General features: G+C 43.5%; 1 protein-coding gene across 29 annotated transcripts in view; it reads left to right on the forward strand.

Moving 5' to 3' along the window:
* magi2a (membrane associated guanylate kinase, WW and PDZ domain containing 2a) overlaps positions 1–23,813 on the forward strand; it is an 888,182-nt gene that overhangs the window by 748,383 nt on the left and 115,986 nt on the right. For all 29 annotated transcript variants that reach the window (XR_015081568.1, XM_086010373.1, XM_086010375.1 and 26 more), the window contains one exon: positions 8,022–8,654. Coding sequence is in view for 28 of the 29 variants with exons in the window: in XM_086010373.1 (XP_085866499.1) it covers positions 8,022–8,654 (633 nt within the window). In the remaining variant the exon portion in view is untranslated. The remainder of the gene's footprint in view (positions 1–8,021; positions 8,655–23,813) is intronic.

A 23,813-nucleotide genomic window follows, 5' to 3' on the forward strand; every position in this document is an offset into this window, starting at 1 on the left:
TCCATCCCATGGCGGAATATCATTCTCTGGGACTGTCACTTAAAATTTTTATACTTAAAGTTAAGTGATGTTCCCTGAGTCCTACTGACTCACAGCCTCATTTTGCACTTGCTCCCCAGTTTTGTTTCCACTCAGATCAAATAAGTGCAAAAAAATTTTAAAGGTACAGGTAAGAGCAGGGAAATAGGATTAAACTAGATAGCTCTGGTGGGGTAGCTAGCATTGGACAGGAAGTGTGAGCCAAATGGCTTCCTTCTTTAACAACATTTCTATAATGTACCCGTGTGCTCCCACACAGCAGAAGTACAGTAATATTCTGTGCTTTGTGATCCTAGAATCAATTTTCATTCAGCTTTGAACGTACTTTTGTCATCTCTCCTTCACTACATTACAACATGACCAAACTTTAAAAGTATTCCATTGACTGTGAAGTGCTTTGGGACGTGCTGAGGATGTGAAAGGTAGTATATAAATGCAAGTTCTTTCACAGAAGGCAAGGGGGATGCTAAGACATGTAAGTTCCCTTCCAAGGAGATCCTCAGTTCGCTACAAGAATTCCAGTGCATGGTGCAGATCCAGCATGACTTTTTTTTGATGAATACACATTGCGATTCAAATGTTCACAGGCCCTGGGCTCCAGTACAGATTCCAATCCTGCTTTGGGGCTTGTCATGCCTTGCTGACTCCAGTGACCAGCAGCCAAAGTTTTATGGGCGAACCTGTTGCATCCCAGATCCTTAACGGGTTCCAAATGCCTCAAACAGGGCCCCATTTAACTACCCACTGGTAAATTTCCCAGTGGTCTTGCAGGTATGCAAGTCTTTTCAACAGGAATTATATACTTGCTGGAAAAAATGGACTATTGAAATATATGGGGGAGTACGGCTGTGTCTATTGACTAGGTGGCTCATGGAGAAAAGCACTAGCACAGATTTGTTAGGCTGATTGGCCTCTTTCAGTGCTGCAACAATCTATAATTCTAAGATTTGGAAAGAGCAGTGATGGCTGGCTTTATCGGGCCCACCCTACAAACTGCTCTCATGTAGTTTACTACTCATCTAGCTGGGGTGCATGGCAGGATATTGTTCTCAATGGACAGCTTCCTATCTGGGTATCTGCACATCTTCCCACTCCAGCGAGGCCCCTTAAAGAATTGATGAAGTGCCAGAGAGTGAGTAGGCACCAGCAGCCACTACATTGTGTGATGTGACTCCAGGTATTAGAGGCCCATATCCTGATCCTACACCCAAAGGTTCAAGCCCACACCATCCCATCAGGACTGCACCACCAAACAGCAATCTGCCAACATAGGCTCAGATTATGAAGTAGGACAAGCACAGGGTCACCAAGGGGAAGCATAGGTGTACAGCTTGCTCGTGGGAAAAGAAGTAGGCATTTTCTATATCCTTTGAGTCTACCATGAGCAGCCTGCATCAGTTGGCAGAGACTATGCAGCTCTCATCATTGCAGTCTTATGTGAGGAAATAACAGAAGTGCCGAGTACCAATTAGTACCTTCACGGATATCTGCAAGGGACCCTCAAAGCATTAAGAGAATAAACATCAAACAACTTTCTCACTCATTTCATAGGAGCAAGGTGCATACTGGTGGCAGAATCGCAACTAAAGTAATGACATTCTACGTGGATCCTTTTATAAATAAATATATTACTTAAAAGAGGCTTATATAGCCTCCTTCCAGCCCCTGAATTTGCATGTTGCAAAATGTAATGTGCAGCAAATTAAGCATGCATGGTTGCATGCCTGATTATACACATCATCAACAGAGCCCCTGAAGAATACACAGCCCTTAGAATATGCATATAGGAAAGATTCTTACCGAACCATAGATAGATTTGCCACAGAAACCCACCAGACTTCCATTTGATGGCATAGCTGTTGGGGAAGGCTAGCCTACAATAATCAGTCATCTAAGTACTTCTCCGAGAAAAGGACTTTATTTGTAGCTTCTGAAGAAGTCGTTACTAGCATTGTGAAGTTAACTTCCCTTAAGATTACAAACAGGCTGCATCCAGTGTGACCAGACTTGCACGGGCTGAGAATAAAACTTGGGACATTCTGGCATATGTAGCTTAGTATTACACCACATATGAATTTACGCACAGGACAGTGCTGGGAATCCACTGGTCAACTTTTAATGGCTGTCACTGAAAACTAAATGTTCTCAATACTAATGGTGAGTTTGTTTTAACATTTGCATAGAGGTTGCAATTAAAATTATTTCTGGTAAGCTTAATGTGCTCTTAATTGTGGCATAAAATACAGAAAATCAGTTGTGAAAGAACGGAAATATAATCCGATACCACAGTGAGGCAATCAATTGGGATGTTACAGTTGGCCTCAGGACCCCTTGGTTAGCAAGGGGGAAAATAACCAGCCAGGGTTCCTGCTCCTAGAAAGTGTGCATAGAAACACAGAAGATAGGAGCAGGAATAGGCCATTCGGCCCCTCGAGCCTGCTCCGCCATTCAATGCGATCATGGCTGATCATCCAAGTTCAGTACCCGGTCCCTGCTTTCTCCCCATACCCCTTGATCCCTTTAGCCTTAAGAAATATATCCAACTCCTTCTTGAATATATTTAATGAATTGGCCTCTACTGCCTTCTATGGTAGAGAATTCCGCAGGTTCACCATTCTCTGGGTGAAGAAATTCCTCCTCATTTCTGTCCTAAAAGGCCTACCCCTTATCCTTAGACTGTGACCCCTGGTCCTGGATTCCCCGACCATCGGGAACATCCTCCCTGCATCTAGCATGTATGTGAATATCACTGGAGGGCAGCTGTGATGGCCTCCACTGTCAACTGGTCTGCTCACGCATCCTAGGCTCATAAGCGAATAATGGCTACTTGGGTAAAGTAGCAGAGGGTCACTGTCTTCTTCAAACCGTCCCTTAGTAAGAGCCATTCCCTAAAGGAGAGACGAAAGTTGGTGAAAAGTTGCTTTGAAAAATAGCTGCGCTGTTTATTTAATGATACAACACGTGTACTATGCGTATAGTGATATGTGATGAGAGAAATTGTGTATGAAATTAAATTCGTCATCACCTCTGTTAGTATTTATATTTCCCAAGTAAAGTGAGTCCTGGAGTACTTTTCATCAGGTGCTGGAGATGAGATGTTGTGATCTCTTTTGGTATTATAATTTATAACTACTGTACCTTTAGCAAATCATTTTAACTTTATAATTAAAATATGTCTATTACGGTGCACCATCGAGAGTATCCTGCCCGGCTGCATCACTACCTGGTATGGCAACTGCACCGCCATAGACCGCAAGGCTCTACAGATGGTGGTGAAAGCTGCACAACATACTATAGGAATTAAACTACCTGCTGTGCAGGATATCTACCCCGAGAGGTGCCGGGGGAAGGCCCTGAGAATCATCAAAGACGCGAGCCACCCCAGCCACAACCTCTTCGCCCTGCTCCCGTCCGGTAAGAGATACCGAAGTATACGGTCTCGTACCAGCAGGTTTCGAAACAGCTTCTACCCCCCAGGCCATAAGACTCATGAACGAATAATTTATTATTATTTATTATTGTTTTATTTATTATTACTGTATTTCTATTAGTATTTTTATTATTGCTATGCCATATTTATTCCAATGTTGGGAGGACTCGTAAAAATCAACATTTCATTGTGTAGTACACGTCTGCTGCATATATGACAAATAAAATTGAATTGAATTGAATTGAAATATTTTATAAAAGATACGTGGTTGTGCAATAATGATTTTCCCACGTCTCTTATTATATAAATGATTCATTGGCGGATACATTCATCAACAGTACAGTGGTTCAATATTAAACTAGAGATAAAGTAGTTGATTTTTTGCAATATATGCTCAAAAAATGAAATATGTGTCACTAAGTGAGCAGGAAATGTTAAGAAATTTGATTGTTCTTTTTTATTTGTTCATGGGATGTGGGCTTCACTGGCTAGGCCAGCATTTATTGCCCATCCCTAATTATCCTTGCGAAGGTGCTGGTGAGCCGCCACCTTGAACCGCTGCTGTCCGTGTGATAAAGGTACTCCCACAGTGCTGTTGGGGAGGGAGGTCCAGGAGTTTGACCCAGTGACGATGAAGGAACGGCGGTATGCTTCCAAGTCAGGATGGTGTGTGACTTGGAGGGGAACTTGGAGCTGGTGGTATTCCCATGCGCCTGCTGTCCTTGTCCTTCTAGGTGGAAGAGGTTGCGGGTTTGGAAGGTGCTGCCGAAGAAGCCTTGGTGAGTTGCTGCAGTGCATCTTGTAGATGGTACACACTGCAGCCACGGTACGCCAGTGGTGGAGGGAGTGAATGTTTTTTAAGGTGGTGGATGGGGTGCCAATCAAGCGGGCTGCTTTGTCCTGGATGGTGTCGAGCTTCTTGAGTGTTGTTGGAGCTGCACTCATCCAGGCAAGTGGAGGGTATTGTATCACACTCCTGACTTGTGCCTAGATAGTGGAAAGGCTTCGGGGAATCAGGAGGTGAGACACTCACCGCAGAATAACTAGCCTGTAACCTGCTCTTGTTGCCACAGTATTTATGTGGCTAGTCCAGTTAAGTTTCTGGTCAATGGTGACACTCCAGGATGTTGATGGTGGGGGATTCGGCGATGGTAATGCCGTTGAATGTCAAGGATGGTGGTTAGCCTCTCACTTGTTGGAGATAGTCATTGCCTGGCACTTATGTGGCACAAATGTTACCTGCCACTTATCAGCCCAAGCCTGAATGTCGTCCAGGTCTTGTTGCATACGGGCATGGACTGCTCCATTATCTGAGAAGTTGCGAATGGCACTGAACACTGTGCAGTCATCAGCGAACATCCCCATTTCTGACCTTATGTTGGAGGGAAGGTCATTGATGAAGCAGCTGAAGATGGCTGGGCCTAGGACACTGTCCTGAGGAACTCCTACAGCAATGTCCTGGGGTTGTGATAATTGATCTCCAACCACCACAACCATCTTCCTTTGTGCTCGGTATGACTCCAGCCAGTGGAGAGTTTTCCCCCAATTCCCATTGACTTCAGTTTTACTAGGGCTCTTTGATGCCACACTCGGTCAAATGCTGCCTTGATGTCAAGAGCAGTCACTCTCACCTCACCACTGGAATCCAGCTCCTTTGTCCATGTTTGGACCAAGGCTGTAATGAGGTCGGGAGCCGAGTGGTCTTGGTGGAACCCAAACTGGGCATCCGTGAGCAGGTTATTGGTAAATAAGTGCTGCTTGATAGCACTCTTGATGACTCCTTCCATCACTTTGCTGATGATTGAGAGACTGATGGGGCAGTAGTTGGCCGGGTTGGATTTGTCCTGCTTTTTGTGAACAGGACATACCTGGACAGTTCGCCACATTGTCGGATAGATGCCAGTGTTGTAGCTGTACTGGAACAGCTTGACTAGAGGCGCAGCTAGTTCTGGAGCACAAGTCTTCAGCACGATAGTCAGGATGTTGTCAGGGCCCATAGCCTTTGCTGTATCCAGTGCGCTCAGCCGTTTCTGGATATCACGAGGCGTGAATCGAATTGGCTGAAGACTGGCTTCTGTGATGGTGGGGACCTCAGGAGTAGGCCGATATGGATCATCCACTCGGCACTTCTGGCTGAAGATGGTTGCAAACGCTTCGGCCTTGTCTTTTGTACTCATGTGCTGGGCTCCACCATCATTGAGGATGGGGATATTCATGGAGCCTCCTCCTCCCGTTAGTTGTTTAATGGTCCACCACCATTCACGACTGGATGTGGCAGGACTGCAGAGCTTTGACCTGATCTGATGATTGTGGGATCGCTTAGCCCTGTCTATAGCATGCTGCTTCCGCTTTTTAGCAGGCATGTAGTCCTGTGTTGCAGCTTCCCAGGTTGGCACCTCATTTTTAGGTACGCCTGCTGCTGCTCCTGGCATGCTTTTCTACACTCCTTATTGAACCAGGGTTGGTCCCCTGGCTTGATGGTAATGGTAGAGTGAGGGATATGCTGGGCCATGAGGTTACAGATTGTGGCGGAATACAATTTTGCTGCTGATGATGGCCCACAGCGCCTCATGGATACCCAGTTTTGAGCTGCTAGATCTGTTCTGAATCTATCCCATTTAGCACGGTGGTAGTGCCACACAAGACGATGGAGGGTGTACTCCGTGTGAAGACGGGACTTCGTCTCCACAAGGACTGTGCGGTGGTCACTGCTACCAATACTGTCATGGACAGATGCATCTGCAACAGGTAGATTGGTGAGGACGAGGTCAAGTAGGTTTTTCCCTCATGTTGGTTCTCTCACCACCTGTCGCAGGCCCAGACTGGCAATTATGTCCTTCAGAACTCGGCCAGCTCGGTCAGTAGTGGTGCTACCGAGCCACTCTTGGTGATGGACATTGAAGTCCCCCACCAAGAGTACATTCTGTGCCCTTGGTACTCACAGTGCTTCTTCCAAGTGGTGTTCAACATGTACTGATTCATCAGCTGAGGGAGGGCGGTGGGTGGTAATCAGCAGGAGGTTTCCTTGCCCATACTTGACCTGACGCATGAGACTTCATTGGGGAGTCCAAACACAGATTGGGTGACCGCTTTGCGGAGCACCTCCGTTCAGTCTGTAAGGGTGACCCTGCGCTTCCGGTCACTTGGCACTTTAATTCTCCGTTCCACTCCCACTCTGACCTCTCTGTTCTCAGCCTCTTACACTGTTCCAATGAAGCTCAACGTAAGCTCGAGGAACAGCACCTTATCTTTCGATTAGGCACTTTACAGCCTTCCGGACTCAACAATGAGTTCAACAATTTCAGACTATAACCCCTGCCCCCATTTTTTCAGGCGGCAGCTGTTGATGATTCTGCCATCCCCATTTGCAACATTTAATCTCTCCTGCTTACCATCCTGGCTCAGACCGTCCCTTTTATCCCTTCCTCCCCACCCGCCCCCCCTTTCCCTGCCTCTGCACCTGCTTAAAACCTGTTATATCCCTAACTTTTTCCAGTTCTGACGAAGGGTCACAGACCTGAAACGTTAACTCTGTTTCTCTACGGATGCTGCCTGGCCTGCTGTGTGTCTCCAGCATTTTCTGTTGTTATTTCAGATTTCCAGCATCCGCAGTATTTTGCTATTGTAATCATGATGGAGGAGTTTGGGACATTGGCTGAAAGGTATGATTCAGTGAGTATGACTATGACAGGCTGATGCTTGACCAGTCTGTGGGACAGCTCTCCCAATTTTGGCACAAGTCCCCAGATGTTGGTGAGGAGGACTTTGCAGGGTCGACTGGGCTGGGTGTGTAGTTGTCGTGTCCGTAGCCGATGCCGGGTGGTCCGTCCCGTTTTATTCTTACTGTTTTTCATAGTGGTTTGTTACAGCTGAGTGGCTTGCTAGGCCATTTCAGAGGGCAGTTAAGAGTCAACCACATTGCTGTGGGTCTGGTGTCACATATTGGCCAAACCAGGTAAGGACGGCAGATTTCCTTCCCTAAAGGACATTAGTGAACCGGATGGGTTTTTATGACAATCCAGTAGTTTCATGGTCACCATTACTGATACCAGCTTTTTATTCCAGATTTATTTAATTAACTGAATTTAAATTCCCCAGCTGCCATGGTGGGATTTGAACTCATACCTCTGGATCACTAGTCCAGGCCTCTGGATTATTAGTCCAGTAACATAAAAACTATGCTACCGTTCCTCGGCTTGTTTTGTTTGATAACGACTGTCAAGTTTGTAAAATCATCTGTCATATGCGATTGTCACATCTGTAATCTGTTGTGCCTGAACTCTTCACAAAATCACAAGACAATTATATATTAAGAAGGCCATTCAGCCCATTTTAGTTCATCTATCCAGAACGACCCTAAGGCCCCCACATTGCAGCATCCAATTGGTTCTTAAATTCGTCAGCCTTTGCTTAACAGTCATTAAATCTGTGATAACTCAAGTTGATTTACTTTACACTAAAGGGGGAAAACACAGGAAGAAATGCAATTCCTTAACTTCATGTCTTTTATTAAAGTTTTACCTTATTGTCCCGTTTCTTTCTCTTCCTCTAGGTGATGTGATTGTTTATATAAATGACATCTGTGTCCTTGGACATACACATGCTGAAGTAGTCAAAATTTTTCAATCTGTCCCAATTGGTCAATGTGTCAATCTTGTGCTGTGCCGGGGGTACCTTTTACCCTTTGACCCTGATGACCCAAACAACAGCATGGTGCCTCCTAGAGCAAAAGTGGACCGACAACCAGTCCAAATAAATGGGCGAAATAATTATGACACATATGTGGAGTTTGGATCCCGAACCTCTCGTTCAGCACCAGACATCTCTGACCGACATCTACATTCTTTTAATCCAATACCCACTGATGGCCAGATGGATGGAACTTTATCAGCAGTTCAGGAGGACAGCATCTCTATGGCCTCTTCAGGAGCCACTCAGTCCGAATTCATAACGATTGCTATTGTGAAAGGAGCACAGGGCTTTGGCTTTACCATAGCAGACAGTCCCACAGGACAGCGAGTGAAACAAATCCTAGATATTCAAGGCTGTGGTGGCCTTAATGAAGGTGACCTAATCATGGAGATTAATCAGCAGAATGTGCAGACTCTCGGCCATGCCCAAGTAGTGGAGATTTTAAAGGAATGTTCAGTTGGAACTGAGACCACTTTGGTCATCCAAAGGAGTGGTAAGTCAGACTTTTCAAAAGTTACATTATTGTTGAAAAATGGCAATAAAAAACTGACCCAACAATCTCTGGAAACATTTTCTGATAGCCATTATTTAACAGGTCTTGTTAGTATGATATTCAGTCATATACTTGAATAGCTAAATTCATTATCATGAGGTTGTTTTAATCTGGCTCATACTTAATGGTGGTGTTTTAAATAAATGAAATTATCCTGGCTGCATTATACTGTTGATCTTAAATGAACATATTGGGCCGGATTTTGCGTTGAGAATCACAGTGAGGCTAATGGTGCTTACCATTATCATGGAGTAAATCGGACAGCAACTCCGGAGTCTGCTCATGCACAGTTAAACATGGAAATCCAGAAGTTGTGGTCCGAGTTACCCTGCTCTTCCAACGACTGTGCTATAACAGTACTTCGTCGATAGACTTGGCATTGAAATCAATGTAAGGGCATGAAGTTGTGGTACTTACCCACTAGTTAACCACTAAACACGGCAGAAAAGGTTAGGGCTGTAAGTGTAAGTGAATTTTTAATGGCGTGATCAGTCATAATTACTGCCAAACAACATCTCTGGCCTATAAAATTTTACAAGTATGGAGTCTCATTCCTTCTGAATTTAATTAGTGTTGGAGATTTTTTTTTAAATGAAAATTAAAAATTTGTTTTCACTTTTTCTGTCTGTCTCTTTTATCTCTCTCTCTTAATTCCATCTTTCTTTCCCAATCTTTATTTCGCTTTCAGTACATGACTTTAATTTATAATTCCTGGTTTATGCTTCCTGGTTTAGATTCTGCGAGTCTGTGAGGATCTTCAATCTGATTGGTTGAAGAGCTTTGCTGTTGCTTGCTCTGTTCACACATGCCACAGATCCCCTGTAGAGGGCACTGTGCTGGATTAGACGCATGGTAACAGCAGGTCTATGCTCAAAAACCCACAAGAACTCTGTGGGTAGCTGTCAGTGTAGTGAACGGCAAGCGGTGTTCCTTCACCGCTGACCGCAGAATCCGGGCCATTGTTTATGACTGGTTTAAATTAGTTACTGTGCATGTTTTCAGACAAATATACAAATTAATTGTTCTGCACTATATTGTCATCGTTCTGATATCTGGCTTGGCAAGATAAAATAGTTGTGACTTTTCCATTTTAAAAATAATTACGTAAAGTTATTACAGGAAACTCTCTTTTTACCGGCACCTAAATGACCGGAAATCTCTCTTAACCGGCAAAATTCAGGAGTAGGTTCAGGTAAGTTTTACTTCATATTAGTGGCCGTGTAACCGGGGTTCCTGGATCTGTGGCCGTGTAACCAGGGTTCCTGCACCTGTTGCCATGCAACAGGGACGCCTGGATCTGTGGCCGTGTACGGGGCTCTCATACCTTAGTAAGTATACCTCTCTGTAATCCGGACTTTTTGATCAACCGGCACCACGCCGGTCCCGTCGGTGCCGGATAAAAAAGAGTTTCCTGTATATATTAATATTCTGGCTATTATAGTTTTGTGCACTCAAGAGTATCCTCAATAACACAGTAGAATTGTTGGGATGTGGAAGTATCTATTATATCTTATGTGGATTCTAGAACTTCCATACATTGGGCCCCTCAATTAATTAATTAAACTATAAGAACAAAACAGGATCTGCTATCAGTTACCATGTCATGTAAAATACGCAATGAAAAGTGACATCATTCTGTGGATGCAATTTGTGTGTTCCAACATGCATGTTAAATGCTTTAATTCACTTCTGACATCCTTACACAGGAATGAAATATGTACACTACTTACAAAGCAAACGACTGTATCTTTTTATCAATCTGATTAATGTATGTGCTGCAGTTTATTATTGGCTCCCTATGCATGATGAATCTAGTGTTGTAAAGGATTGGATGCAGAGAAATACACTGTTGAGTAAAACTGTTTTAAAATTCTATACCACCTATCAGACCCTAATGTGAGTTTTCAAAAGCTTGCCAAGATTTCACACAGATCCTGATTTCTTTCGGAGGTCTGATTTATTTTATAGCTCTGGAATTCTCAAAAGACTACTGACAAAATTGTGTGATTTGCAGGGATGAAACTGATCACAAAAGGCATGAAATAGATATATAGCTGTTTCAGATCAGCTATATATTTCACTCCTGAATGGCCCAGCTCTAATTTTAGGATTGTGCCTCCTTTTTCTGATTTCCCCCACCAGAGGAAATAGCTTATCTGTATCTACTCTATCGAATCCTTTTATCGTTTTAAACACCTCAATTAGATCATCCCCTAACCGCTAAACTCAAGTCAATACAAGCCAAGCTTCTGCAACCTGCCCTCATAATTTATCCCTTTTGAGCCATGGTATCATTCTGGTGAATCTGCACCATATACCCTCCAAGGCCAGTGTAGCCTTCCTGAGGTGCGGAGCCCAAAACTGAACAGAGTACTCTAGATGGGCTTTGACCAAGACTCTGTACAACTGAAGCATAACTTCCTCCCTTTGTATTCTAGCCCCCTCAAGATTAAGGCCAAAATTCCATTAGCTTTTTTGATTACATTTTGTACCTGTGCACTAGCTTTTAGTGATTTGTGTACCTGGACACCCTTTGCCCCTTCACAGTTCCTCGTCTCTTATCATTAAGAAAATACTACGATTTTTTTTCTTGAATCCAGAGTGGATGACCTCACACTTCCCTACGTTGAACTTTATCTGCTACAGTTTTGACTACTTACTTAATCTGCCTGTGTCCTTTTGTAACTTCCTGCTCCCATCCAGACAACTTACTGTGCCTCTTGTCATTTTCAGTATCTCCATCTCTCCATTCACAGCAATTTGATATTACGATGACTAATTTCACTATTTTGTGCATGTAATTTCTAGTATAGGAAGTTTATATAATGTATGCATTCTGCGACAAAGTTTACAGTTTTCAGGGGTGATATGAACACTTCATTTAGCAGTTTGAATTTCACTATGTGGCGCACATGTCCTCAGTGGTTTCATCCATTCCCGTTAACTGTCTAGCCACGTGATTGTTTTAGAAGAGTTTGTAACCATCTAAATCCATTTGATCATGGATCTGTGATTAGCTATTCTGAAATTAGCACATGGAGGAGGAGATGAAACATATTTTTGCTGTATGACTTGGAAAAGGTCATAATTTGGGACTAAACTACAATGTAGTTGCAAATCTAACAAGTAGAATTGTGACAAAATATATTTTACTTGTTTTGGATTAAATATACTTTTGTTATTGTTTCTGTAATGAACAGTAATAAGTGCATCGTAAAATAGCTTTTTATAGCTTGTATTTCAATAAAAGACAATTTACTTTTTATGTATCTACTGTCGCAGCACTGAAGACAAGGGAAAGTAGACAAAATTATCTTTTTTGAAATCGTTTATAGGATCACAAGTGAAATAATTGTAGCAGTTCCAGTCTAGCCGCTCTTTAACAAGAGTCCACAGTCCAAGACTATTTCATGCTTGGAACTAACAGATTTGAGTGGCCGAGGATAGCATGTCTAGATGGAAATGTTACCTTGTATACAGAGTATGTAGTAATTAGGCTGGGTTGGAATTATGTGCCTGCACTGAAAGTCAAGCATTGCCAATCACTGACATGTACTTGCGCAAGGTACGAACTCCCATAGGTTGACTGGCAGATGGTTGGATGGATTCAGGATCTGTCGAGAGCTCAATCTGACAAACTCTAGAAGCAAAAAAACATTGCTCTTGCCAAGCATAATAAAAGCATAAAATCAATGCTACTTGTCACATCTATTATAACTTTCCAAGTAGCACTTGAAAACTTATGTTGCAACATTACTTCTACATTCTCAGTAATGTTGCAAAAAAATACATTTTGTTTCTTTTCGCAACACCAATTTTAAGCTACATAAGCAACAACATAACTAGCCTAATGCACTGCCCTCCAGACTTCTATTGAACTAATTTATGACTTTTGCTTTCACATGCTTGGAGACTCCATGTTACCTGTAGCTGCAGTCAATTATCTACAACATAACCAAATGGCAAAACACTCTCTTTTTTCAAATTTACGTTTTTATCAACTTACTTGCCACATGAGGAAAAAATATATTTGTATCCAATGGAACCTCCATTAACCATCATAATGGAGGAGAACCCCTGCTGCCCGACCCCCAGTAGATAATGAAAATTGGTAGATAATCAAGGGTCCCCAAATTTGGTCTTCCAGGTGTTGTAAAGAAATCCACTAGGCAGGGAATGAAGTACAATACAAACAACATAAATTGAATACAATCTTTATTGTGCTGTGAAGCAGAAATATTTCAGAAGGAGATTGATGTTAGTAAACTGCACAATGAGGTAATGTCTTATGTAAGGTATTACCTCATGAATATTCTGGGAGATATTCAGGATAGTGAAGAATTTTGAGTGTGGATAACAAAGTTTAATGTACATTTCCAATTTAATGGTTCCCCCTCCCATAATCGATACTAGATTGCAAGTCGTATATTTGTTATTTGCTGTATCATGGTATGTTTGCAGTATCATAATATAGGTGTAAGCCTTGGCTCAGTGGTAACACTCTCGCCTCGGAGCGAAAAGTTCATGGGTTCAAGTCCCACTCCAAATTGAAGACTTGAGGACTGTTGACATTTCAGTGCAGTAAATAGGGAATGTCTTTCAGATAAAATGTTAAATCAAGGCCCCCATCTGCGCTCTCGAGGATGTAAAAGATCCCATTGCACTACTCAAAGAAGAGCAAGGGAGTTCTCCCGGTGTCCTGGCCTACATTCCTTCCTCTTTTGTTTGTGGGAATTTGCTGTATGCAAATTGGCTATCGTTCTTCCGACATTACAACGGGGATTACATTTCAGAAGTAGGCTGTGAAATGCATTGCACTCCTGAGGTCATGAAAGGCACTTCAAGCTCTCTTGTTTTTTATCTGTAGAATGTGCAGTGCTAGTAACGTGGTATATTTATGAGGTGCAGTGACACCTCCAGACTTGACTATTCAAATACTCTCCTAGCTGGCCTTCAATTCTCTGCCTTCCATAAACTTTAGCACATCCAAAACTTTACTGCCTGTATCCTACCCTGTACCAAATCCTGCTTACCCATCACATTGTCCCCACTGATCCACATTAGCTCCTGGTCCTCCATCTTCAAATTTAAAATCTCATCCTGTGTTTAAATCCTTTCAAGGCCTCGCCTCCCTTCCTATCTCTGTAACCTCCTCCAGCTCTACAATCCCCACCCGAACTTTCAGTTCCTCTGACTCTGATCTTTTTCCATCCCCCTCCTCCCTTAACCCCACCAGTGCCAGCCTTACCTTTTTGCCACCTAGGCCCCATACCCTGAACTCCCTCCCTAATCCACTCTGCCTCTTCTCCTTTAAGAGCCTCCTTAAAACACCAAGTTTTGATCACCCCTCCTGATGGGGTAGAATTTTGTCTGGGCTGATTTTGTGTCGAGGTCCTTTTATTCCTGCTTTGATTAATTTGATTTGAATGTTCCCCACTCATTTATGTTTGATATTTGAGCCAAACAGGTTCAAATTTGACATAAAAGTGTGCAAGTGCGATGCCTGGAGTGTGAAGGACAAAACACACACTTGGCAGCAGAATATTTGTACCAGCCGATCTCCCACGCATTGCTCATAGTGAGTTAGTGAAATAGCTCTTCTGATGTAATATATAACACACAATGTGTTATTATTAGGATTTACAATGGCAATAAGACAAATTGGGGGAAAAATTCAGTTGCTTGTGCCTCCCATTAGCATCTTAAGAGGGCGCTAATGGGGTGCAAAGCAACTAACGCCCGGGCGCGTCGATTGTTTGCGCTGCTCGCGAAATTAACTAGACATTTTGCGGCGGCGCTAAACACTACCGCCACGATCTCCTGCGTCGGCAGATCATGACGTCAGTTGAGTGCGCAACGCCCTGGTAGCGCCCCGGACCGGATATTGAGTGGCGCCCCTGCCTTACCGCCTGCTGCTAGCAACGACAGGTTGAGGGGAGCATTTTGCAGTCAGAAAGGGACTGGGGGAGCGCTATTTAAAGGCGACCGCTTCCTGCCTTTTTTTATTGGTGACATTTTTGCACCACGCATTCTGAGAGAGAGAGGCTTCTGGAGAGATTCAACGCTGTGTGAAGGAGTTTTGAGTACTGAGCAGCACTTTGCAGGTTCATTTTGATTTGCTCTTCCTTGCTTCGCCAGCGCTCTGAGGTAGCGCCTCGCTCCTCGGCCTTTGCGCCTTAAGACAGGTGTGAAGCACCTGATTTAGCGCTCCAATCACCTCCAGGGGCGATAAAAGCCAAGTTTGCCGTCGGAGGCGATAATTAGCGCCAGGTGCTAAACTTTGCAAAACGGCCGATAATGGCGCCCCAATCGGGGCGATACTGAATTTTTCCCCCATTGTATTTTTATCAAGCAGTATACTGGGATTTTTAACCAGTGTTTTGAGGATCAAATTCCACAAATCTGTCCAGTTTTCCATGGAAAAACTATAAATCAGTCGTATTTATTACGATGTATTCCTTTACGTATGTACTCATTTTTCATTCTCTTTTTTAAAGTTCAGGTTACACAACAAGATTGTAGGCAATATGTACCAGGATGGGGGTTGGTACCTAGGATTTAGCAACAGTGGGGAAAGGGGGATAGTGCCTGGGGTTGGCAGAACTGGGGTAGGAGTCCTGGAGCATAGTCGGACTGCAATGGAGATTTTATATTTTCAGCACTGGGGTTTCTGAGGTTTAGAAGTATCAGTGAAAGGGGTCCTGAAGTTCAATATCAGTTGGAAGGGTGAAACTGGGATTTAGCAGAACTGGTGGGGGTGAATTTGTGATTTGACTCACTGGGAGAATCCTATGGTCTGGCAGGATAGAGATGGGAACGGTGCATAATCTGGCAACACAGAGGAGGGAAAGATGAAAGGAGAGCAATTATAAAGCTTTTATTTTCCACAGTGTATATTGATACCACTGTGTCAGCCCGTGAGTTGGAGGCGGGACAGGACTTACGGCAGGACTCACAGCAAACACTCCATTTTACAGCAAACAAAGTCTGTTTGATAGTCTATTTACTCATCAAACAGAGTCTAGTTAAATAACACACTACAGCAAACATTCTAGAGTCTATTTAAATAGAGTATCTATGAACTACAGCAAATCGAACTCATGACTGAAACTGCAGCAACGCCTCCCGATAGAAGCAGTGATTTCTTCAGCAAAATGCATTGAGTGAAGAATATTTACATACTCATTGGGATCAATTTTCCTGAAGCTGTCGGGAAGAAGGCGGGACTACAACTTTCGGGTTTTAGACCCACCTACTTCGACGTCCGGCCAATCCGCGCTATTTTCCCTTGATTGACCTTGTTGAGCCCGCCCAGCGGGCTCAGCAGGCCAATTAAGGGCCACCCGGCAACGGGTGACGTCACAGACTGCAATTTCATCTGTCAAGAGTTCTTGACAGATGAAATATCAGTGTTTCACAGCTGTTTGAAGCTGTGAAACACTGACAGTCCGAGTTCTAACATGAGTCCTTCTGCACAGACTCAGTTAGAACTCACACCGGCACTCAAAGCTGAAGGCTGTCACTTTTCACAGATCACAGCCGTTCAGCTTTCAGTTCCGGCTGAGTGATGCGCTCCCGACGCCTACAGGAAGAAAGGTTGTTAAGGTAAGTACAGGTAAGTAAAAGTTCTTTACACACTTTAGACACACCAAACACACTTACCTTTGCACTCATGCACCCATCACTCACCTGAACACCGACATCGCGACCCCTCCAACTCCTTCAACCCGACGGCCCGCCTGCTCTAACCTGGCATGGTTTGGAGCCGTCGGGAATCCCACACGAAACCCCTCAAAATAGGGATTAGGCTAAAATCTGCCTGTTAACTGCCTGTTAACAGGCAGTTAATTGGCACTAATCCCTTCCCGCCTGGTTTCGGCGGGTCCCAGTGCGGGGCGGATACCCGCCGCCTCTGAAAGTTGCGGGGTTTTGGGCGGGATGGTGTCGGGACCCCCGAAATCGGGATTTTCCACCCCCCACATGACTGAAACCCCGCCTGACGGCTCCGCGAAAATCAACCCCATTATGTGCATAAAATCAGTCTCTGTCACTGACAGCAGTGTGGTCTCCAGACGTGATTGACGGGGGAGTTACCCAGTCATCTCCATTCTGGCCGGGAATAGCAGTGTCACTATAGGCAGCCTTTGCTTTCTGTGTCATTTTTGATGCTTTAGAGGAATGACGCCTCTGAAGCTACACCTTTAGCGGTGATGTCGTTGAAACTTTGACGTGACAAAACGTGTGCCAGATACAAGACATTTATAAATATATATATATATAGATAGATATGCCAGTCATTGCATTGATAAAGCACAAGTCCAAATGGTAGTACGTTTTAACCATCTCTTTAGTCCAGGTCAAACCACTTCATAAGCCATAAAGACCAGCTTCACCCATGCTAAATAGTCTGGTTAGTAGCTATCACAGATTAGAATTGTGCAGTGCAATTGATAAATCGTTTAAAGAACAACAACAGCTTGCATTCATATAGCTTGTTTAGAGTATTCAAATTTCCCAAGATGCTTCACAGGGATGTAATCAGATAAAATGTACTCTGAACAGAATGTACTCTGGGTGGGGGACTTCAATGTCCATCACCAAGAGTGGCTCGGTAGCACCACTACTGACCGAGCTGGCCGAGTCCTCAAGGACATAGCTGCCAGTCTGGGCTTGCGGCAGGTGGTGAGAGAACCAACACGAGGGAAAAACCTACTTGACCTCGTCCTCACCAATTTAGTTGTCACAGATGCATCTGTCCATGACAGCATTGGTAGCAGTGACCACTACAAAGTCCTTGTGGAGACGAAGTCCCGTCTTCACACTGAGGACACCCACCATTGTGTTGTGTGGCACTACCACCGTGCTAAATGGGATAGATTCAGAACAGATCTAGCAGCTCAAAACCGGGCATCCATGAGGCGCTGTGGGCCATCAGCAGCAGCAGAATTGTATTCCACCACAATCTGCAACGTCATGACCCTCACTCTACCATTACCATCAAGCCAGGGGACCAACCCTGGTTCAACGAGTGCAGATGAGCATACCAGGAGCAGCACCAGGCGTACCTAAAAATGAGGTGCCAACCTGGGGAAACTGTAACACAGGACTGCATGCATGGTAAACAGTGGAAGCAGCATGCTATAGACAGAGCTAAATGATGCCACAATCAACGGATCAAATCAAAGTTCTGCAGTCCTGCCGCATCCGCTTGTGAATGGTGGTGGCCAGTTAAACAACCAACGGGAGGAGGAGGCTCTATGAATATCCCCATCCTCAATGATGCTGGAGCCCAGCACATGAGTGCAAAAGACAAGGCTGAAACGTTTGCAACCATCTTCAGCCAGAAGTGTCGAGTGGATGATCCATCTCGGCCTCCTCCTGATGTCCCCACAATCACAGAAGCCAGTCTTCAGCCAATTCAATTCACGCCACGTGATATCAAGAAACGGCTGAGCGCACTGGATACAACAAAGGCTATGGACCCCGACAACATCCTGGCTGCCATGCTGAAGACTTGTGCTCTAGAACTAGCCACGCCTCTAGCCAAGCTGTTCCAGTACAGCTATAACACTGGCATCTATCCGACAATGTGGAAAATTGCCCAGGGCAAATCTAATCCGGCCAATTACCGCCCCATCAGTCTACTCTCAATCATCAGCAAAGTGATGGAAGGTATTGTCGACAGTGCTATCAAGCGGCACTTACTCACCAATAACCTGCTCACTGATGCTCTTGGACAAAAGAGCTGAATTCCACAGGTGAGGTGAGAGTGACTGCCCTTGGCATCAAGGCAACATTTGACCGAGTGTGGCATCTAGTAAAATTGAAGCCAATGGGTATCGGGGAAAACTCTCCACTGGCTGGAGTTATAGAATTGTTACAGCCCGGAAGAAGGCCATTCGGCCCATTGAGCCCGTGCCAGCTCTCTGCAAGAGCACCTCAGCTCATCCCACTCCCCCGCCCTTTCCCTGTAGCCCTGCAAATGTTTTTCTTTGAGGTACTTTTCCAACTCCCTTTTGAAAGCCGTGATTGAGTCTGCCTCCACCACCCTTTCAGGCAGTGCATTCCAGATCCTAACCACTTGCTGAGTAAGAAAGCTTTTTCTTATGTTGCCTTCGGTTCTTTTGCCAATCACCTTGAATCTGTGTCCTCTGGTTCTCGAACCTTCCGCCAATGGGAACAGTTTCTCTCTATCTACTCTGTCCAGACCCCTCATGATTTTGAACACCTCTATCAAATCTCCTCTCGATCTTCTCTGCTTAAGGAGAACAACCCCAGCTTCTCCAGTCTATCCACGTAACTGAAGGCCCTCATCCCTGGAATCATTCTCGGAAATCTTTTCTGCACCTTCTCTAAGGCCTTCACATCCTTCCTAAAGTGCGGTGCCCAGAATTGGACACAATATTCCAGTTGAGGCCGAACCAGTGTTTTATACAGGTTCATCATAATTCATCATCATGAATATACCTCTATTCATGAAGCCCAGGATCCCGTAAGCTTTTTTTAACTGCTTTTTCAACCTGCCCTGCTACCTTCAACAATTTGTGCACATATACCCCAGGTCTCTCTGTTCATACACCCCCTTTGGGATTGTACCCTTTAGTTTATATTTCCTCTCCTCATTCTTTCTACCAAAATGTATCACTTCACACTTTTCTGTGTTAAATTTCATCTGCCACAAGTCCGCCCATTCCACCAGCCTGTCTATGTCCTCTTGAAGTCTATTACTATCCTCCTCACTGTTCATTATACTTCCAAGTTTTGTGTCGTATGCGAATTTTGAAATTGTGCCCTGTACACCCACATCCAAGTCATTCATTGATGCGCTATCAATTACTCATAAAAGACGGAGAGTTAGGAGAGTAACTAAAGGCTTTTATTAGCAAAGAACAGAGCATGCCTCTCGTGGTTGACTGGGTTCCAAGAAGGCAGGGGGCTGCAGGGCAATCACCTTTGTACCTGGGCCTGTGGGTGGAGCCAGGGGCGGAGCCAGCAGAGACATGCTGAGGCATGCATAGGTACAACAGTGTGCAACAGCAACAACAACAGTGAACAACAATAACAGTGGTTTACCACATTCATATATATCAAGAAAAGCATTGGTCCCAGTACCGACCCCTGGGGAACACCTGTCCGATAAACAACCATTCACCACTACTCTCTGTTTCCTGTCACTTAGCCAATTTCATATCCATGCTGCCACTGTCCCCTTTATTCCATGGGCTTCAACTTTGCTGGCAAGCCTATTATGTGGCACTTTGTCGAACGCATTTTGGAAATCCATGTACACCACGTCAACCGCATTGCCCTCATCAACCTTCTCTGTTACCTCATCAAAAAACTCAAATCAAGTTGGTTAAACACAATTTTCCTTTAACAAATCCGTGTTGGCTTTCCTTAATTAATCCACACATGTCCAAGTGACTGTTAATTTTGTCCCTGATTATTGTTTCTAAATGCTTCCCCACTACCGAGGTTAAACTGACCGGCCTATAGTTGCTGGGTTTATCTTTACACCCTTTTCTCAACATGACAGGATTTCCACAACAATCACAGCTTTTGCACGAAAATTTCTTCTAAATATATATCTACATATGCATAGATATAGAATTTTAAATAATTTTGCCTCTGGGGAATTTCAGATTGCCTTCATTTATATAGCTGTTAAAAATTCTAATAAGACTTGACAGCCTAGTAAGCTTTGCAGGGATAATTGTGCTTCATTCCCCATAATTAGGTCTCCTCATTAGTTCAACAGAATATCTCTTTTCCTATTCAGTCTTTATGTTCAATCAGCTTCCAAAGTCATTCTATTACTGCAGCATTAAAATGTTCATCCTCTGCAGCTGTTGCTGCATCATCTTCGAATTAAAATGCTGCAGCCTCAGTTTTGAAGCATACAGTACACTGAATTTTTTTTAATTATAGTTTTCAGATTTGACTAATGTGATGAGAACTTTTTCCATTTCCATTCATGTTCCCCTTGCCAGTCTCATCAGTTGCATTTATCTACATTAAATGATATCTGCTATTTGTCTGCCCAATCTCCTGATGTTATTTGCAACCCCCACCACCAGACTGGTATCACCTGAAAATTTAGACAATTTTGTTTCCACCTCAACTTCAAAATAATTTCTATACAGCGTGAACAGTAACAGCATCCCACTATTCGCCTACCTCCACATTGATTCAGTTCCATTTACAAGTACACTTGCTTTTTCTGATTCAGGCATTTTTTTAAACCTTCTCCTTCCTTAATTGCTTGACTTCCAACTTTGTGGACCAGTCTCATATGTGGCATTGTGTCAAAGACATTGCTAAAATCTAAATGATATAATAAAAGTACTAGAAATACACAGCAGGTCTGTCAGCATCTATAAAGAGAAAAGATTAGTTAACATTGATGCAGTCTGATGAAGGGCCTATTAGACCTGAAATGCCCTTTTCTCTTTACAAATGATGACAGGTCTGTTGTGTATTTCCAACAACTTTTGTTTTTATTGTAGATTTGCTGTTAGGCACCATCTCTTTCCCATAAATTGCATCAACTCTCTGCTATTATTTCATAACACACTGTGCCATGCACTGGTAGAATTCAGCCTCTCCTCTCCTGTGATACTGTACCACATTTGTGATCTCACCAGGCTGTCTGGGAAAACAATAGAGTTAATTCCTGAGGGGATATGAGGAAGAATCGGTGTGTGAGGCAAATGTGTTGCTCGTTTTTTAACCTCCGAGCTACTGAATTATTGGGATATTGGCAGAGGTCTGATACTGGCGCATCCTCTTGCTGAGGATTCCACATGCGCTTGCATGGCCCGCGAAAAAGCAATTGCTGGCACAAAGTTGTGCTATTTGCCCACCGACTGGCCAGCAACTGCGTACGGAAATGTTACAGTTAATGCAAACAGGTACAGGGCCTGTTTGTATCAGCATAAGGGGATACTTCAGGCATGATTTAAACATTTTCATATCGTAAATTATACACATATTATACTATATCAAATGAGTTTCTGCAAATACTGGCCCAGATTAGAGTTTTAATGATGTTGAAAATTATCAAAAAATTAAATTTCTAGTGAGGTTGGTGGAATGAAACTAATTACGAATTAAATTCCAATCCTGTAAATTGTAATTAGATCTTATTTTGGGATTCCAATAAATTTAATTACGGGATTCCCTTCGGAAATGATTAAAATTGAATTCTGTTTTGTGATGGGAGGACCAGGCCCATGTGATCCCAGGTACGCTTCCACACCGCCTGCGTTCCTAGGATCCGTGGGCCATTACACTGCCCTCCGCCTCGCAGTGTCAGACTGCAAGTTTTCACAGCCTCGCCGCCATCAAGTAGATGTGTATTCCTTTCGCGGTTCGGAAGCGTACTCCGAATTTTTGGCCCATTGTTTATCAGAAAAACGGAAAGAAGAAACAAATGTTAATTTTGTTGTTTTCACTAAATATATTTCCTTCCTAAATGTATTTAGTAATTGGAAATGTGACCGCTCTGTTTTCACTTGACTACTAATTGACCCATTATGAATCAAATTTCTGAAGAAAGGTAATGGCATCAGAGGGTAACTAACAGGCTAGCAACTAGTCCACTGCCTAATTGTCCAGGACTGGCGTCAAATTGTTGACATGTTTCGGTGCTGTGCACAGACCTACAATATGAAAACGACATACAGGTAGACTATCCTTTATCCGAAAACCTTGGGACCAGCCGTGTTTCGGATTTCGGAAAATTTCGGATTTCAGAAGGTATTACGGGGCAGCACCCCGTAAGCCACCACATTAATATTTCTGCAGCGAACCTTATGAATACCTGTATTCACACTGAGTGGGATAAATAAAGACTATAAATACTGTAGTATTACAGGGATAAATACTCTAGTACAGTTTATTTGTAAGGAAAACATTCAGTAAAACTTCAAACATGTACAGGTACAAACTAAGCTAAATACCTGTACATATACATGCAGTAAAGGTACATTACATCTGGCTTGAGGATCTTGGAGAAGAGGGTACATCAGTGTTGTCATCGCCGTCATCAGGTTGGAGTCGGACATCTGAAGATGGGCCAGGAACAGGATTCTCAAGTGATGAAGCAGCACTACGACAGACGGCCTTTTAAAAGATTTCTTCCAGTGTCATCTGTCTCATTAACATTGGTTTCTGTCTAAGCAGTCTCTCTTTAATTGAGTAAACTTGCATAATCTCTTGCTCACTGATAAATGCACGTTGTTCAAGGCCAGCAATTAACTGATCACACATTGTCACCATATCGTCTATGGGGATTTTTTCACCTGTGTTCACAATGTCATCATCATCAGTACTATCCTCATGCTTGTCTTTATTTAACACCATTTCAGCAATTTCCCCATCACTCAACGAATGCACAACAGGTGCATCATTGTCAATGTTCAGCACTTCTTCGATGTCAGCTTCCTCTAACTTATTTACACTTTTGGATGATAAACCTTTGGCGTAAGTAAAGAGGTTTGATATCATCTTCTTCTCCTGACTGACAGGAAATCCTTCAAAATCTTCATCTGCAGGTCCATCTTCATGAAACATCGTTGAAGGCCAAAGTCTGTGCCAAGCATTTATTAATGTTGGTTTGTCAACATCGTTCCAAGCATTAGCAACTGCATAAATGGCATTCTTAACATTGAACTCTTTCAGGAAGCTTTGGATTCCTATGCCTCTGTTGATTGCATCAAGCATAGAGTTCAAAAAAACATCTTTATACTTGCTGTTCGTGGAGCGTAAAATTCCTTGGTCACAAGGCTGTATTAAAGATGTCACATTAGGGGGAAAGTTAACGGTGAAAACATAACTTTTCACAAGAAGTTCAGGAGGGGGATGTGCAGAGCAGTTGTCCAGGAACAATAAAATTCTGCAGTTTTCTTCCAGTCCAACTTGCTTGCAATGAGCTCGTGTCGCTGGTACGAAGTGGTTATTGAACCAGTGAGAAAATATTCCTCTGGTTACCCATGCTTTCTTGCTCGCCTAATAATGCACAGGTAAATTGCATACACCTTTCAAACATCTCGGATGTTGGCTTTTTCCAATCACTACCAACTTTAACTTGTGTGTACC

The sequence above is a fragment of the Somniosus microcephalus genome, chromosome 17 (genome assembly GCF_052327205.1).
Source record: "Somniosus microcephalus isolate GS21.2 chromosome 17, FLI_Smic_1.0, whole genome shotgun sequence".
NCBI classification, from domain to species: domain Eukaryota; kingdom Metazoa; phylum Chordata; class Chondrichthyes; order Squaliformes; family Somniosidae; genus Somniosus; species Somniosus microcephalus.